The sequence below is a fragment of the Erpetoichthys calabaricus genome, chromosome 17 (assembly GCF_900747795.2).
Source record: "Erpetoichthys calabaricus chromosome 17, fErpCal1.3, whole genome shotgun sequence".
Taxonomy (NCBI): domain Eukaryota; kingdom Metazoa; phylum Chordata; class Cladistia; order Polypteriformes; family Polypteridae; genus Erpetoichthys; species Erpetoichthys calabaricus.
Window position 1 is genome coordinate 94,940,389 of NC_041410.2, and position 18,737 is coordinate 94,959,125.

Below are 18,737 nucleotides of genomic sequence, written 5' to 3' on the forward strand. Positions count from 1 at the left end.
TGCAAAAACTCCACTAATCAGGGGCAAAACTCCACAGCAGTGCACCAGACATGGCCAGTTTTTAAGCCGTAATAGCCAACTGACAGTCGCATAAAACAATGGTTCTCAACCTTTTTTTGAAATCTACGACCGACTCATTTTTTCTACTTGTTTCCATGCGGGATCTCGAAGTTAATCGAAGACAATCGACAGTGCTGGGCTGGGGTCGGGGGACTTGGTACCCTTCTTGGCGATCGCACCAAAGCTCAACAAAGCTTAATAAAAAATACCCCCGCAACCTGCACTCTTAAAATCCTGTTGTTTTTTTTAATGGAACTTTAAAGTTATTTACCCGGGTTGTAGGATTCGTCATCTCTCCATTTCTTGACAACGCACCATTTTATTCTGGGAAGTGTGTGTACATATGCAGTTGGTTCTTTGTGCTTTGAAAAACCTAATATGCAAAGAAAAAAACGAAATCGTTTAATGTAGCGGTGGGCTGCAGGACACTGACACTTAGCCTGTGTTGATAATCCTTTTAAAACCATGACCTTCACAAATTCTGTTAACCATATTTCATATTTGGAGCCTATGTTCAGATCTAATATAAATGTATGGTTCTTTTTTCTGGAACCAAAATTGGTTCCTCTTTTGAATCTGGCACTTTTATTTTATGGAATACATATCTGAGAAGAAAGCCCCTCAGAACGGGGAACCGGTAAAATGAATTGGAGCTCAATGGGTAGACTGTGCTGGTGGTAGTAAGCGCCGATTCTGTTGCGCCACCAGGCAGGCCGCACAAACGGAACACAACATTGAGATGAAATTGGTCATGGACGATCCCCACCCCCATGCGAATGAATCGCCTTTAATGCGTATTCGCACCCTCACCTCCTCACGTAGCTAGGCTTATCTCACTCTCGATCACTCCGCCCTCAGGTGATTGGGCTTCCTTAAGTGGCCCAGAGGTGGACTTTTAGGTAGGGTAAACGCAACCACGCCTAACCATTAACTTTAAGCGGAGTCTGGAGAATGAAACGCCACCCGGAATCGGCAGTTTTAAGCATTCCAATCTGTTCGACATCGGTTATCATCTGTCCTAGAATAAACTAGAACTAGCCAGCGTACCTAACCAACGCCCCCTGTAAGTGGGGGTGTGAACGGGGCGGCGCACGAGCGCTCCGAGAAATTCAAAAGTGCGCACGGGCTGAGCGGACAGAGAAAAAGCGAGCGGTCGGGCGCGTTAAGAAGACTGGAGAGAGAAGGGGGGGTCTAGTCTAAGGATGCGCTGTTCGCGATGATTTTTATTTTCCCAAAGCTTGACTGGCTCATCTGCAGGAGGACACGCGGGCAGGTAAGATGAAGAGACCATCGCCGATGTGCGTGGACCCGTCACGCAGTTTATAGCAATGTGTTTTGTGGCTGGCATTAATGCGTCTGCACGTTTCGCCGTTGTTGCGCCGATTGTTTGTTTTTCTGTCAGCCCCCCATGGTGATTAGGAAGTTGGGGGACGGATGTTCCATGAAAGTTAAATAAAAAAGCTCAATACAATGAAGGTGAACCCGAGTCTGTAGTGTTAAGTTACCAAAAGCAGCATCCCTGTAGCGAGTACAGTGTCTAGAGACAAAGCCCGAGTGAAAGGTGGATCTCTCCTTGTCCACACCTTCATCCGAACCGCCCTGAGCGGCGCCTCTTTTCCCGGGTCAGCACTTCGCTCGCTGCGTTTGTCGTTTACATATAAATAATGGTCGGGAAAACTCGAAAATGTCCGTTGGGGGGTGATGGGGGAATGCACCCTCAAAACCGATCGCAGTAACAGTTTTTTTTTTTTAAAACTTCTCATTTCCACACATTGGCGGCTGTGAAGAAGGTGCTGCAAGCGATGCCAGCCGGTTGGAAGTCCGAGCTGGCCTGGCTTCTTCTGGTGTAACTGAGGAGCGTCCGGGTTTCAAGGGCATGTAGATAAGTGAAGCGGCCCTCTTCCCTTACTCGGATCTTTCCTACGCTTTTTTTTCCCCCCAGTTTTGGCTTCTGGGCTTCATGACTCCTCAAAAACCAAAAACTGTCTGTAGCACGAAAAGGTAAACGCGTCGCCCCCGATTTCCCTCCTTCAAGTCCCGAAAAAGCCGCCATCAGCCCTCAGGGTCTTCGAGTTTGGTCGTACGAATTTGAAACGTAAAGTCCGGAGGGGTCTGGGGTCCCCCGTGGACTTCTCGTGCTGTTGACTAGACTTGTCAAAACGCCGAAACGGGAGAAACGAACGGCGCTGGGCTTACGAGCATCGGGGGCTAGAAGTACGTTGGGGTAAACTGACCACAAGTGCTGCTTCAGTGTTCCTATGAAACTCCAACTGTCGTAATCGACACGCAGCATTTCACGCTTCCGCCGGATCTTCTCGATCTTCTGGCTCCTTCTATCCCAATGAAAGTGGGATTGGGCCGAGGGGGTCCATAGTGTTTTTTTTTTAAATGCCGGAACGACATTTTACTCGTATACTTTCAGAGTTAAAGAAAAAAGGTAAAACGATAACCGTAGGCTGATTGCATGCACGTCAGTTCACATTTAACGCTCCGGGTCTTCTGCTCGGCTCAGGTGTGCACGACTGCTGTATAAGAACGTGGAGTGGCCGTAAAGCCTCAATGGCAGAGGATGGGATTTTTGCGTAGCGTGTATTTACATAAGAAACGCCCCCCCCCCCCCCCCCCCCCCCCCCCCCCCCCCCCCCCCCCCCCCCCCCCCCCCCCCCGCCCCCCCCCCCCCCCCCCCCCCCGCAGCGACGCTACAAATTGTTCCTGAAGACCCCCTGCACATTTGCACTTAAAGATGGCTATCGGGCTCGTTTTTGTATTCTGAAGGTTTATTTGTGGTGATGGAAGCTGATTGTCATGGTGGGTTGTTCTCGATGACCTGCTGCACACCCAGTGGTCAACCTGAAGCGCCTCAGTTAAAAATCGGATTGTTGATTTCGGTAGTTCATGACTTGTGTGTTTTAATTCTGTGGTAAATTACTAAACACCCCGGCCAGGGCATTAGGCGCTGAAGCGAACGAGAGAACGTCGATTACTGACATAAACCGTCCGCCGCTCTGAGCTGCTCTCGCGCTTCAGCTTCCAGTCAGTGGAGCGATGGGGTCTCTACTGGTATCTGGAAGGTTCAAATCCCATTGCCGCCAGAACGGATCCTATCCCGTTGGGCCCTTAACCTGAAAATTGCTCCGGGATGCTGCACACTGGCCCCCCAAAAGTCCTGTGAAAAGACTCTTTCTCCTCGGATATTAATAGTTTGTAATGGCGCCCCTAGTCAATTAATTAAAGGGCTTCAGCCCCTGATCTTCGAGAGCGCCCCCGTAAAACTTAAGTAGTCTGCCCAGGCTCGAGAGAACTCCAGGAGGGATGCCCCCCAAACTCGGGGGAGTGAGCTGGGGGCTGAGCCCCTAATTCGTACTGATGGTAGTGACGCACTTGCACCGAATTTGTCCACTTTATACTTGGTGGGACAATACTAAAAGAATTTCAGTCGAGCTTTTATGTAACGTCTGCCATGATCATCAGAACACTGTATTTCCTTGCGCGCAGATAAAAGAATTTGGAAAGAAATGTGCGGGTACTCTTAAATTTTTAAACTGAGCAGAGGAGCGAAATTTTTTTGGGGGGTAAAAATGAGGGTCGCGGACCCCCGTGTGGGGCGCCACCAGTGCACACTTGAAAATGAAAAAGAACAGATGTTCAGAGCGATGCAATTGGACGAACCCAAAAGACCCCCCAGCATATAAAGGGTCCAGAAAGAACTTTTACTATTTAGATCACCAGCACACGGGATACGGTAAACAACCACAAGATGACCGATTTGTGAAAACAGCGATGGTCTCCTGATTTTAAGGACTCGCGCTGCAGGCTCACTTCAGGTTTTCTTAATATGCAGCCTGCCATACATTAAAGTTTTCCGTTTTTCAGAGAACCAACTTCATATGCAAAGAACCCGCCTCAGATTTAAATGGCGCTTTGCCCAACCAAAGGTTCATGAGGAGCCACACAACCCGGTAAGGAGCTGCGCTTCTTTCTTTACGTTATCCTTTCTTTTCTAATTTTTTTCTTTCATGGAGGTTGGGCCATCATCGCTTCAGAATTAAGAATCGCATTATTTTGAGATACAATTTCGATAGGGCAGGTGAAGTGTCGTCCTCAGGCTCACACAGTGTCCGCAGTGGAATCTGAACCCGCATCCCTCAGAGTTTGAAGTCCAAAGCCTTAACCCCCACGCGTGAAATTCTTCTCTTCGATTAACGGGCGCCTCCGTCCGGGTTGGCCGTGAAGACGCACTGCATGTCCATTTACAGCGTCGGAGCCATTAAAGTGAACGGTTGACACCAAACGCGAACTAAACTCGGGCCCTGCATTTTACCGCGTTTGTGGTTTTCACGGCGGCTCCAATGGACTCCTCGAGTTCGGGAGATGAGCTCACGTCCTGCGCTGCGGCCCCGCATTGCAAATCGGACAGGCTGCGCGCTCACACCTCGCGGGTGTTTTGTATAATTAAAAAAAAAACTAAACCGGTTAATAACAAAGTCAATACCGTTTCTTCTAAAGCCGAACGTCCCGATCCTTCATTTGGAGGTTCAATGGGCCGTAGATGAGGCTGAAATATTTCTCCTGTTTGCCACCTTTGAAGAGAGACCAACAGCATCGCTGACGGGGTGCACTCGTGGAGCACTCGGCCGAGCGTTTCCCACGGTCCCCTCAAATCGATTTCAGACTTACGACGTGTAAGCAGAGATGGAGTTTAATTGCAGTAAAGCCAATCCGATTTTAGTAAGAGCGCAGCGTTAACTCCATCCAAACTAAGCAAAGTCCTCACGTGCACGTCTCCTGTAAATCAGTACGCCATCAATTACGGACTCGTTTTACTATTTTCAGACTCCGCTGGAGAGCGGCCTCTTCAACTTGACTTGTAGATTTTTGTATCCTTGTTTAAATCGACGCTTGAGTATTTTACATTTTTATTTTTAAATGACCGCAACGTCGCGCGCCGCATCCCAATGTGCCGCCAATAAAACGTCACGTCAGCCACCACACAACCGAGGCTGGCATCTCTGCAGCCTGGAGCTCCAGGTAGGTGGAGCTGACTTCATAGACAATCTCGAGTTGGCTAACCCTCACTTGTGACTAGGCGGGGCTCTGCAGCGAAACTTTATTGGCTCCACCTACTTGAGCTGCCCGATGGAGCTCCAGGGTGGAGGCTCAGGGTCAGCAGAGAAATCTTTTTTTATTAATGTGGATTTTATCAAGAATATCCGTGTATGGTTGCTATGTCTCTGTCATTCCAACAAATGGCCAGGGCTGTTTCCACCATTAGGCATTTGCCTAGGGCCCAGATCCTAAGGGGGCGGGGCCGCTGCATGGTTTAGCTACTGAACAGTCAGTTGGCACCCTAAGCTTGGCCTACGGTGCAAAATAACCTACCACTGGCACTGCTTTTGTGAAATCCCAGAGCAAGCGAGACATTTTGTAGTGATTCATTTTATGACTACAAATGTTTGTGATGCACCATTTGTTGGAATGACTAATGCAGTGCATTTTATTACTGTATGCATTGCAAAATACATAGCAATAAATGGTGCACTGCAAATGTTAACACTGGGGTCTTTGATGGCTTAGATTTCAACCAGTCTTGGATGGGTTGCACAGCTAGTTTGTAGTCATAAAATCCTTGCACTTTTCATTCCAACAGATGGTGCAACACAAACATTAACGCTGCTTTTATGAAGCTCAAACCAAATGGCTTATAGCAGCAGACATTTGTCATTAATGCATTTTGTCAGTGCCAATATTTGTCATGCGCCATTTGTTGAAATGACAAATGCAGTGCAGTTTATTACTAGATGAATTACAAAACACATACCAGAAAAAAATGGTGCACTGCTAATGTTAATGCCAGGTCTACGTTGGTTACTTAGATGGGTAGCACTGCTGGTAATTTTAATAGACAGAAATGTCTCTTTTTGAAGTAAAAGTTCAGAACAAGGAAGCTCATCAGGCGCAGGCAGGACCACCACACATGATTGAGCATCCACCAACCCACCCCAACTGTTCAAAACCGTTAGACTGATCCCAGACACCTGATGAGGTGCCTGCACTTTCTACCTTTTTTTATAAAAATTAAGACGTGTTTACAGTGCATCCAGAAAATATTCACAGCGCATCACTTTTTCCACATTTTATTATGTTACAGCCTTATTCCAAAATGGATTAAATTCATTTTTTTCCTCAGAATTCTACACACAACACCCCATAATGACAATGTGAAAAAAGTTTACTTGAGGTTTTTGCAAATTTATTAAAAATAAACAAACTGAGAAATCCCATGTCCATAAGTATTCACACCCTTTGCTCAATACTTTGTCGATGCCCTTTGGCAGCAATTCCAGCCCTCAAGTCTTGTTGAATATGATGCCACAAGCTTGGCACACCTATCCTTGGCCAGTTTCGCCCATTCCTCTTTGCCAGCACCTCTCAAGCTCCATCAGGTTGGATGGGAAGCGTCGGTGCACAGCCATTTTAGATCTCTCCAGAGATGTTCAATCGGATTCAAGTCTGGGCTCTGGCTGGGGCCACTCAAGGACATTCACAGAGTTGTCCTGAAGCCACTCCTTTGATATCTTGGCTGTGTGCTTAGGGTCGTTGTCCTGCTGAAAGATGAACCGTCGCCCCAGTCTGAGGTCAAGAGCGCTCTGGAGCAGGTTTTCATCCAGGATGTCTCTGTACGTTGCTGCAGTCATCTTTCCCTTTATCCTGACTAGTCTCCCATCCCCACAGCATGATGCTGCCACCACCATGCTTCACTGTAGGGATGGTATTGGCCTGGTGATGAGCGGTGCCTGGTTTCCTCCAAACGTGACGCCTGGCATTCAAACCAAAGAGTTCAATCTTTGTCTCATCAGACCAGAGAATTTTCTTTCTCATGGTCTGAGAGTCCTTCAGGTGCCTTTTGGCAAACTCCAGGCAGGTCGCCATGTGCCTTTTACTAAGGAGTGGCTTCTGTCTGGCCACTCTACCATAAAGGCCTGATTGGTGGATTGCTGCAGAGATGGATGTGCTTCTGGAAGGTTCTCCTCTCCCCACAGAGGACCTCTGGAGCTCTGACAGAGTGACCTTCGGGTTCTTGGTCACCTCCCTGACTAAGGCCCTTCTCCCCTGATCGCTCAGTTTAGATGGCCGGCCAGCTCTAGGAAGAGTCCTGGTGGTTTCGAACTTCTTCCACTTACGGATGATGGAGGCCACTGTGCTCATTGGGACCTTCAAAGCAGCAGAAATTTTTCTGTAACCTTCCCCAGATTTGTGCCTTGAGACAATCCTGTCTCGGAGGTCTACAGACAATTCCTTTGACTTCATGCTTGGTTTGTGCTCTGACATGAACTGTCAACTGTGGGACCTTCTATAGACAGGTGTGTGCCTTTCCAAATCAGGTCCAGTCAACTGAATTTACCACAGGTGGACTCCAATGAAGCTGCAGAAACATCTCAACGATGATCAGGGGAAACAGGAGGCACCTCAGCTCAATTTCGAGCTTCACGGCAAAGGTTGTGAATACTTATGGACATGTTATTTCTCAATTTTTTTATTTTTAATAAATTTGCAAAAATCTCAAGTAAACTTTTTTCACGTTGTCATTATGGGGTGTTGTGTGTAGAATTCTGAGGAAAAAAATGAATGTAATCCATTTTGGAATAAGGCTGTGACATAACAAAATGTGGAGAAAGTGATGCGCTGTGAATACTTTCCGGATGCTCTGTATTTTGCCACAAGTATAATAAGCAAAGAAAAAAAAAAAAAAAAAAAAACTTTTCCGGTCATTTTCAATGTCGTTAACAGAACTTCTGCACGGTTTCAGGATTTCAAAGTTTTAAATGTGTCATTGTGAGATTTAACTTCTTGTCAATGTATGCTGTGAACGACTTGTGAGAGGTGACCTGGGATGTGACGTAAATACAGAGAGGGAGGGTGTGGCTAAAAACAAGCTGCTTTGTGATTCGTCGGGGGGGGGCCCCCCTTCCCACACCTGAATGACAAACTCCGCCCACATGCTTAGGAGTCCACGAGGGGGTCCTCTTCATGGATGGGGGAAACCCGCCTGAAACTTCACGAGGAAAGCCCATCTGGAATGGCAGGCCATTGGGTGAGAGCGGCTGGCGCGGTCCACTCGTGTCGTACTGTCGTTGCTGCTTCTCGTCGTGAGTTCTCTCCACCTGCAGGCGAACGCAAGTCGGGTTATTTCTTTGTGGATTTTTCTTTTTCTGTTTTCTTATTCTAATTCAGAATTTTGAGTTTCCTGTATTTCCCTTTGCTTTTAGTGCTATTGTAAACATTTGTGATGCACTAGGAGCACAGGAAAGGCGCTATATTAAAAAAAACAAAAAAACAAACTTATTATTAAAATGCCCCAAATTCTGAATTGTGACGTGACGCTGACCCTACACCCCAGTCAACTGTATGAAATAAAGATAAGAAGTTGGACTTGGTCAGCCACAAACGGCATTGCATTTGCGGGGTCTCCATGCACTTTCACTATGTGGTGTGGTGGGTTTTTTTTTTTTTTTTTTTTTTTTTGCACCCCTACCCCTTGCCCATCGGTGGGCTTAAGCCAGTTTCAGGGGCCAGCAGTGTGAGTGCCCTGCGCCAGACTACTGTCCAGGCTTGGTGCCCACCTTGTGCCCTGTGTTTTACAGCTTTGGGCAGAATAAGTAGGCTCTTAAATGGAGGGCCGCATCATGCGAGTATTAAATCTCCTGGAAGCGCTTCGGCTCCGCTGGCGTGTTTTGACGCGGGTGGGTCGCTGGGTTTAAGGATTCCGGCTGCCACCCAAATTAAAGTGGCTTGTTCGTTTTTATTCCAGACCTCCAAGGTGTGACGCTGCCTCCCAGCTTATGTCTTCATAAGATTTCTGCTGCTGGCTGACTGAAGTCACAAACCTTGCCAAGTGTGCCACCATGACTGTCACCTACACGGCCAGGGTAGCCAATGCCCGCTTCCTGGGCTTCTCCAAGTTGCTCTTGGCATGGAAGGGCAGCATCTACAAGCTGCTCTACAAGGAGTTCCTGGCATTCTTCTTCACCTACGTGGCCCTGAGCATCAGCTACAGGTGAGGCCAGAAAAGTGGTGGCCCTCAAGTGGCATCTGCCACCTATTCCAAATAGTGGCACTGTTTGAAGGCTGCTTGGTTAAACGTGCCAACCCTAATTGTTTTGTCTCCTTTAGGTTCTTCCTGACTGATGACCAGAAGCGGTACTTCGAGAAGGTGGCCATCTACTGCGACCACTATGCCAACCTGATCCCTATGTCTTTTGTTCTTGGTGAGTCTCCGTCTCCTTGGCCTGCTTACTCTCCCTTGTGGGCAGACACTCAAGGTGCTTTGTCCTCTGCCAACAGGTTTCTATGTCACCCTGGTGGTGAACCGTTGGTGGAACCAGTACACCTCCATCCCGATGCCAGACCGCCTGATGTGCGTCATCTCGGGCACCGTGCACGGCGGGGATGAGCGGGGCCGCCTCCTGAGGCGCACACTGACGCGCTACGCCAGCCTGTCGGCTCTCCTCATCCTGCGCTCGGTCAGCACGGCGGTCTTCAAGCGCTTCCCCACCATGGACCACGTCGTCGAGGCGGGTAGGTCTTTAATGTTTGAAGGAGGAGCCACTGTGTGCTAGCCTGAGGGTGGGGCCACGGGATGTAGACAGGGGGTGTGGTCTGCAGGTATCCATGGGGATTCAGTGCACAAAGGGGACCCCCTTCGCAGATAAAGCCCCTCTGCGGTGGAATGACTTTCAGCTGTGTCACTCGGGACTTCACATGGACATTGATGGCACCTTTTACTGTATTTACACCGATGGGGTCTGCCTCGGATTCTGAATGCGAGTCTTGGCACCGTGTGACCTGACGGAGACCCCGGGTGGTACACGGCCGCTCATTTTGAGGTTTAACCCTAAATTTTAGCTTTTCACTCCAGTGGGGTAAAGAGCGGCGACCTCCTCCATCCTACACCACAAAGCACTCGGCTGGAATGAGCAGCACTTCTGTCTGCTGTGGGCTGGGCGCGTTAGTCTGATGCCCACCTTGTGTCGATGCACTGGCTATGCTGCCCCCCCGCTATATTTTAGCCCAGCCCACCCTTCCCTTTTTCAGATCCACTCAGCCCAGGGTGCAGCCTGTGAAGACTCGCTCAGGGGCCAATTGAGGGGGTGCAGTGAACATGGCCGCTAGTGGTGGGCTTCCAAGTCACTTTGATTGGATTTTTTTGAACTGCCCATTTAAATCAATTTTGGTTCTTCAGGGTCATCTGAATTCATTTAGTGTAACGTTTGTGGCGCCACGACCCAGTTTAGACATGCCACTGTGTTCACGGGGGTCCACCCGCCGTCTGTGAAGTTAGTGCTATCGTCGATCACCAGAGTGTGCGAGTGTTGATTTGAGTGCCTTCCCGTCGAGGTGAATCCTCCTGTGGTGCTGTGGCCCACCATATGGGCCATGCTGGATTAGAGGCAGGTGCACATGGGAGGTCCTCGACTGGGTCCCCTCCACTCATTTAGTTTATTTTTAAAGCACATTTAAAACAACCCTGTGGTGGGCTGGCGCCCTGCCCGGAGTTTTTTTCCTGCCTTGCGCCCTGTGTTGGCTGAGATTGGCTACAGCAGACCCCCGTGACCCTGTAGTTATGATATAGCGGGTTGGATAATGGATGGATGGATGGATTTAAAACAACCAATGTTGACCAACGCTGCACACTACACCTTAAATGGATAAGTGTCTGTGAATCTGTGTGTCTGGCCAGTTGCTGTGTCTGTCATTCCAACAGATGGTGCATCACAAACATTAACACTGCTTTTGTGAATCCCATTCCAAATGGCATATAGTAGACTTCTGTATTCCAACAGGTGGCACATCACAAACATTTCTAGCAGTGTGTGTGTGTGATGCACCCTCTGCTGGAATGACAAGTAAAATGGATTTTATTACTTCATATGTTTTATGTGCCATCTGTTGAAATAGCAAATGCAATTCATTTTACTACTTGCATGCATTAACACACTGCATTCCAACAGCTGGTGCACTGCAGTCAACACGAAGGTCCACCTTTGATTATGTAGACGTCCCGTCATCTTAGACGGGTGGCACGGCTACTCCTTAACACGCCATCACAAGTGAATGCACATTGCGCGAGTCGTCCTCGGGTAATGATTTAGTTGGAATTTGAAAGAATTTATGAATGATGCAAAGTCTTTCCATTCAATGAGCTGTGAAAAGTGTGTGCTAAAGTAAAGCAAATTGCTACAACTTGGAAGTTTCAGTTTTGTGTGACTAACTTGTTAAATATATAAAGGGACACAAACATCAATTTTCATATTCCGTTTTCTACAATACCAATAATGAATTGCACAAACCATGCTGTTGACGCACCCTAATATAAAGGTGCTGCTGTGCCACACTCGCGTGACGGCCGATCAGTGACGGAGTTGTTGTTCGTGGCTGGCCAGGCGGGCGGCACTTGCCCTTTAAACACAAGAGGTTGATGGCGTCCCACGTGATTGAGATGTTTGTGCACTGGGGGGCCCTTAGGGGGCAAGATGACCTGAACCTACAGATCCTCAAACTCAACCCATTGACCAGGCCAGAATTTGAACCCAGGTCTTTGGAGCTGAGTGGTGTTGGCACTGACTACTGTGCTGGCCCGCCTGTCATATGGATTCTGTTCAGCCAGGGTGCTCTCTGTGTACAGTTGGCATGTTCTCCATGTCCGTGTGGTGCCACCAGGTCCTCCAGTTTCCTTCCATAGTCCAAAAACGGGCAGGTTGGGTGAACTGGCTGGGAGGGTGGTGGTGGTGCATGTGCCCGATGTCCAGGAATTATTCTTGCCTTATGCCCGATGACTGCATGGTTAGGCTTAGCAGCCTACAGGTTTAGCAAATGGACATATGAAAGTGCACTTTTTCCACTGTGGGTGGTTTGTGGGGACACATTTCAAAATGCTGCTGTGGCACACCCGATACCCGCAGAGCAGCCAATGTGTGGGTGAAGGCTGCATTATTCAGACTGTAGTGTGTCCAGTGGTCACCGATTTGGAGTTCTACTGGTGTGCATTTATACATCTTTCATAAAACGCAGACCCTTAATATTTTTTTTTTCCCCCCAATTTCTGGTGTTTGGAAGTTGAAGTTTGTTCGCACTCGCAGTGAGATGTTTAGCAGAATGACGCCTTTTATTGGCTAACTGAACAGATTACAACATGAAAGTTTTAAAGGCCGCCCGGGCAACTCGCACTCTCTGGAGTTTGCTTTACAATTAGTGTGGAGTGAGCGCGCCCTTTTGTGGACGTATCTGGTACTGCAGTCTTGACGGCATGGAATCTAAAGCGTGCGAGTCCGAGCGGAGCTGCGCAGGTTTAGTTAACAAATCTTCAACCTGTTAAAAAATGGCAGAAGTACATCATCTTCTCTTAATCGGTTTTCACACACATTACTGGAATAGACATATTGCAGATCTTCACGTTCCTGCCACTACTTCTCGATTTACATTCTTTAATTTGTGCCAACCCTTGCTAGGGCAGAACTGTGGTGGGTTGCCAAGTCTGTTCTCCATGGGTCCCACCAAGGGGACGCCCATTTTGGAGAATGTGGTCTGATCGTTCTCGTGTCTCGGCAGGGTTCATGACCAGAGATGAACGCAAGAAATACGAGGGTCTGCGCTCTTCTCACAACAAGTACTGGATACCCTGTGTGTGGTTCACCAATTTGGCATCCATCGCTCGCAAGGAGGGCAGAATCCGAGATGACCAGGCGCTCAAGCTGGTGCTGGAGGTAGAGTAATCCCAAGTCAGAGACCACTCTGGAGGGCTCACTCGCCTGTGTGTGGGTGGGTGGGTGGGTGATGTTGCCATGTGACATCCCCACCCAAAGTGCCACATGGGTTTCTTGACCCCTTTTCTCATTTTTCAACTCAGGAGCTCAACGTCTTCCGTGGGAACTGCAGCATGCTCTTTCACTACGACTGGATCAGCGTTCCTCTCGTCTACACGCAGGTGGGGGTCTCCCTCTAAATGTCCGGTGGGCACCTACCACCCTTTGTGGCAGGGAAGAAGTGGGCTGATTGATTTAAGTTGCCAGTTTTATTTTTTTTTGTTCTGTCCGCCCTGCAGGTGGTCACCATTGCCGTCTACAGCTTCTTCTTCGCCTGTCTCATCGGAAGGCAGTTTCTCGATCCCACCCGGGGCTACCCGGGCCACGACCTCGACCTTTACGTTCCTGTGTTCACCCTGCTGCAGTTCTTCTTCTACGCTGGCTGGCTCAAGGTGAGTGGTGTCTGGGGGGGCATCTTTGTTTGCTGGAGTGGACTGGTGAGGAGGCTTGACGGGCACTGTGCCAGTCTTAGTGTTTTATAGTGGTGGGCGCAGGGCACACCTTCTGTTACAGCAGCCCCTCGAGAGACCTCGGTGATTTTAAGATGCTAGGCACAAATCTTTGGCTGAGGTGGTCCGAGGGCTGAACATTTCCAGTAGGTGAGCTGGTGACGCGGTTGCCCACAGGTGGGACCCTGCCCTGGGCACATTTTAGGTGATCTGTGTACAAATGGACATTTTGTTGAATTCTGGCCTTCTTGGTCCATCCTGGTCCAGAGGGTGTCTTGTTGGGGGCCTGAATTCCGTTCCTTTTCTGAAGTCTGAATTGGAAGACCCCATTGCTACCATCCAAAGGCCCAGAAATGCTGAAAGCTCTGGACGCTGTTGGGCTCTCACAGCTGGCGCTGTGAGTGGCAGAGTGGGGTGGTGGTCCCCATGTTTAATAAGCAGCCCTTACACCAGGCTACTGGAAAGGAGACCCCGCCAAGTCGTGGAGCATCGGGGCCAGAAGGGGCGAAGTTGGTTACATCCTGGCCACGGAATGGAGGAGCGGCTCTTGACACCCATGAGTATACGGGGGGGGGGCGGCCCGGGGCTATGGGATTACGACCCAGTCGGTCTACGTGTGTGTTATGAACTTTGAGAAGGTGTAAACCCGTGCCCCTTGAAGGATTCTGTGGGGGTCCTAAGCCCTTAAAGGTTATTTTAGTTAGAGTGGCGCCCACATAGTCGAGGGGAGCCTTGGCACAACTCTTGGCGGGTGGGGGGACGAGGACAGGGCTGTCCGGTTTGTGATTGTCCTGAATGGGATATCGTGGTGCAGCCAGAGAGTGGCGGAGGTCCTGTTGGGTGGACCTTGAATTGCGTCCCCACTTTTTGCAGATTCTGTGACTTTCAGGACACGTTGGGACAGTTTGTGACCCCCACGTGAAGTGGCAGCAGTGAGGTTTGGCACCTCCAAATCTGAGGCTGTGGTCCTCTCAGGAGGAGTTGTAGTATCTCGGGGTGGTCTTCATGAGTGGGATGTGACGGTGAGATGGACAGATGAATCGGGGGAGGAGCGGAGCCAGAAGGGCAGAGCTCAGGATAAGGGGGTCCAGCCATCTGGAAGGTACCCCAATGAGAGTGGCCCCCCACTGATCCAATTTCCACCACATTTTAACAAGACAGCACCAGATAGAGCAGATGTACCCCGTCGTGGTTTACGAGTGCCAACCCCAAGTCTGTGCCAACACTCTCTCTCATGTGCTTCAGGTGGCAGAGCAGCTGATCAACCCCTTTGGAGAAGATGATGACGACTTTGAGATCAATCGCCTCATCGATCGAAACTTCCAGGTCAGTCTGACTGCATTAGTGGAGTGGGCAGAGAAAAGGCGCTTGGTGCCAACAGGGCCAGCGTTTAGTGTTGGGTTGAGGGTCAGAATTATCTGTTGAGTGGCAATGCTGGTGCCACCTGAATCTGAACAGATCTGCTATTTGCTGGCTGCTTCTTGAAGCCAAGTCTGGACTGAATGCCAGGGTGAGGAGGCTGTGGCTGAAGTCAGACTTTTGGTGGGGTGGTGGCACTGGCCATTGGCAGAACTGGCATTTGAATGGACATCCCGGCTGAGGGTCTCCTCGGCCACCATAAGTCAGTTGTAATTTGGTACAAGCTTGAGTGGTCCATTGGGCAGGGAACATCCGTGATGAGACGTTTAAACTCCACAGGTCTCCATGATGGCCGTGGACGAGATGTACGACGACCTGCCGCTCATCGAGAAAGACCGCTACTGGAACGACTCGAACCCGAGGCCACCCTACACGGCCGCCACCGTTTTCGTCCTGCAGAAGCCCTCATTCCAGGGTTCCACCTTTGACATGACGTGAGTTTCCTCGTCTGATTGGGTTTGGTGCCCGTTGAAGCCTGGCTGGCACTAAATGGGAGGGTGGGAGCGTAAGGTGGCCCACTAGGAGTCCGAGTCACTTGGAGGGCTCTTGGCACCGTCTCTCGTAGCCATGGACTGCGATGATGCAAGGATGATTTTATACTGGCAGTCTCCTGCTTTTAAACTCCTGGGTAAGCTGGCATCCTTGTGCAACTGCCAGTGATGGGCACTGGGGGCTCTCCAGGTTGAGGCTCCTTTTATACACCGCTTGGCTTGTCACTGTATCCATCCTGTACAGTACTGGTTGGCATCTAAGATGGGCACTAGTGAAAATCCTCCCATCCTTTGCCACAGACGTGTTTAGTGGGTGCTTCAAAGCTTCTACCCACTGGGGCATCTGTCACTAAAGTGGGCACACACTGGAGGCACCAGGCTGTATACAGAGCTTTCAGTGACCAGCTGCTGGTGCCACACACTTGGTGCCAGTGTGCCCGACTTTCTGCTGACCTTTTTTCTTTTTCCCCCTTCCCAGAATTCCAAAGGAGGAGATGCACTTTCAGCCGCTGGAGGACATCGACGAGAACATGGAGGACCAGGACTGCAGCGATGTGCCCGGGCTCCACCACAACCTGCCGCTTTTCAATCGCCTCCTGAGTGCCGCCCCGTCGCCCGCCACCCTCAGCAGTGCCCTGAGCCGCACAACCGCCCGCCGCCTACAGCTCCTCAAGCGGCACCCCAGCTCCGGCTCCGAGGGGGGCTCCATGTACTCGTGCCTTTGCCAGGACACCCAAAGCACCGTTTGCAGCTGTGGTGCCTACAGCCAGCACCCGCCAATCAACACCATTAAATTCGTGCGAACGGACAGCGAGACCCAGGATGGCGAGCCGGCCTCGGATGGGCATGTCCCCAGCAGTGCCGTCAATGGGCAGGATGGCAAGGTGGCGACGGTTGAGCCTACCGGTGAGGAGGAAGGCCACCAACTGATGCGCTCGCCAGTGGAGAAGCTGGAAAGTGAGCTGCTGCGGGTGCCCGTCAATGGCGAGAAGCCGGGCTTGGCTGTGACACTGATCGAAAGCTTTGCCCAGCCAGTTGCCCACCACGATGGCTCCGTTCAGGACTTCTTGGCTTTCCAGAATCAGCAGAACCAGCTGGCGAGCAGGAGGGATGCAGTTGTGGCCCAGCAGGAGAAGCTCCTCCAAGCCAGTGAGACTCTGCTGTCGTTCGCCCCTAGTGGTGGACTTTATAATGTGCAGGAACAGCCGCCACCACCAACGCTGGCACCAGCGCCACCCCCTCAGTGGACAACTCTGGACAAGAGCAGCCTGCGCCTCCGCAGTGTCAGCATGGGCTCCGACTTCAGCATCACGCTGCCGGTTTGTGATGGACACTTCTGCCCCCTGGAGGCAGACAATGGCATTTATTAGCCGGAGGGGGTGGAAGGCCTGGTTTTGTTCTGGTGTGGCATCCCACCTTTTAAATGGACTCGGATCTACCAAGTGGATGAACGGAGTATCAGTGGGGGTCTGTGTGGCTTGGAGGGAAGTCGCTGTAGTTTATAGATTTTCCTCCGGACCCCTGAAAACCCCTTTTTACATGGATCAGGGCTTGGGGGGGTCTTGGGTTGGGTCTGTCCTCGTACACCACACCAAGAAGAAGGACTTTTTAAAGGATAGAGGTGATGGTGCGGCCACGGACTGTCCTGCTGGCTTTCGGGACACTACATGGCGGGCTCCTCTTTAACGGGCCACAAAGAAGCAGATTTTAATTTAACGTGAACTGGTCGGCTTGAAGACCCTAAATGAACAAGGTGGGTTTTTAGCTATAAAATGACTGCAATTCCTAACACAAACTGTAGATGGTGCTATACTGCTGGTCCTGGCAGCTTTTACAGCCTGAAGGGGGCACCAGAGCCCGCCTGCCATTGGGGGTTTTCTTTGAGTACTGAAGGAGAATTTTTGCACTTTTTGTTTTTCTGACCATTTTGATACAATAAACTGTCACTCTTGTAAACGTCTGGTGACATCCATGGGTACAGCTGGTGCTGGGTGACAAGGTTTGTTAAAATTGCATTTTTTTTTTAAGGGGGGGGGGGGGGGTCAGGAGAATGCCAGTGGGAGCAAAATGAGTACACGGAGGTGAACCACCCAAGCCATGAGCCCACCAGAAGATGCAGGGGGCACTGAAACACCCCAGTGCATCACTGAAATGGGTTGGCATGGGCAGAAGCAAAATGCCGCTCATGTTTGTTAAATTCCTTTCCGTTTTTTTTTATGTGTAAGGTAAAGGCGTGCCCAGGATCCTTCAAACTTAATCGTGGTGGGGTGGCCAAGGGGTGACGTTTTTGTTACACAGCAAGTGTGGTCCAGCAAAGGGTGTGCCGGTGCCAGCACAGATGATGTAGTGATGCCATATTGACTACAGCATTAGAGGGACCCGGCGGGGTGGCGAGTATCGAGTTCCAGCCGTACCTGAGGACTTGATCCTGAGTTGCGTCCGCTTGGGTGTGATGTGCTGTATCCATGACTGGCTTTGCTTGTAACCCTTGAGCCTTTCATTAATACGTCTGTCACAATCAGGGACACACACACACACACACACCCCTTCTGTGTATTTGGTGCTTGACTTCATCCTGCCTGTGTGGACATCTGATGATCCATCCTCATCCTCATCATCACCAGCACTATGGCTCGCTTTGAGCAATGACTCCGTATCGGTTCTAAAACCGGCTTTGTCCCTTTTTGTTTACTATTGGGTTTCTGGTTCAAGGCTCCACCCTCCTCATGAATATTGATGAGTTACCAGAATGGAGTCAGACTGCATGAAAGTGTTCATGATTTTTTGTTTTCCATCCACCAGGTGGCAGCAGAATGAGAGGTTTACACGGAATTCTGAGCCCCAGTCAGACTCGGGGTTAATGCCAAGGCAATTATTCAGAGTGGGCCTCTCTTCAGCCCACTGTGCATTTTGGAGGGGGGGTTTGGGGGTGACGGCCAGCTCTTGGTCCATTTGTCCAACCAAAGAAGCTTCATTGTGGGAAGAGGATGTGCAGCTAACAACGAGGGAACCTGAAAAGTGTGACGGTGACCACTGGAGGTGGGCAATGGCTGTTAATGGTGGTGGCGGGCAGTGCGAGGGGTACAGAGGGCTGCTCCCCCTTTAATTCAACAAACTCATTCTGTAGCCTCACTCGGCCAAACCGATGGGTAGGTCATGGCTAACAGAGGTGCCAGGCTGCACACGGCCATTTGGATAGAAGAATCTGGAAATAAATTGGCCAGAGGGAACATGCAGGACCCTTCCACAAGGGGAATACTTTGGGACCATCCAGGTGGGGTAAGCTTCCAACCCACCCAGCGGCTACAGGTGTGGAGGGAGTGGGGACCATTACCATCTTAAGAGGTGGATGCCAGCCCTGTGCCCAAGTGAGTGCCCTTTAAGGTCTCTCCTTCTGCCCTTCAGCTGGACCCCACACGGCTGGCATTTAAACTTCTGTAGTCCAGGACACAATAGGA

General features: G+C 50.2%; 2 protein-coding genes across 2 annotated transcripts in view; both read left to right on the plus strand.

The window, feature by feature from the left end:
* Positions 1 to 18,737, plus strand: part of rnf11a (ring finger protein 11a) — a 628,093-nt gene that overhangs the window by 93,999 nt on the left and 515,357 nt on the right. The gene's annotated exons all lie outside the window — the stretch shown is intronic.
* best2 (bestrophin 2) lies at positions 1,004 to 17,181 on the plus strand. Its single transcript, XM_028823349.2, has 10 exons — positions 1,004 to 1,333; positions 8,870 to 9,115; positions 9,232 to 9,326; positions 9,403 to 9,636; positions 12,667 to 12,821; positions 12,965 to 13,042; positions 13,160 to 13,312; positions 14,615 to 14,695; positions 15,068 to 15,222; positions 15,758 to 17,181. Exons 2-10 carry the CDS (start codon positions 8,964 to 8,966, stop codon positions 16,647 to 16,649), a joined length of 1,995 nt encoding a protein of 664 aa, XP_028679182.1. The 5' UTR covers positions 1,004 to 1,333; positions 8,870 to 8,963; the 3' UTR covers positions 16,650 to 17,181.

Bases quoted from the DNA above. Each gene is read 5' to 3' on its own strand.
- best2 (XM_028823349.2), top strand. From the start codon at position 8,964: ATGACTGTCACCTACACGGCCAGGGTAGCCAATGCCCGCTTCCTGGGC. The intron at 14,696-15,067 runs GTCAGTCTGACT...TAAACTCCACAG, and splicing joins TCATCGATCGAAACTTCCAG to GTCTCCATGATGGCCGTGGA. The intron at 15,223-15,757 runs GTGAGTTTCCTC...CCCCCTTCCCAG, and splicing joins GGTTCCACCTTTGACATGAC to AATTCCAAAGGAGGAGATGC.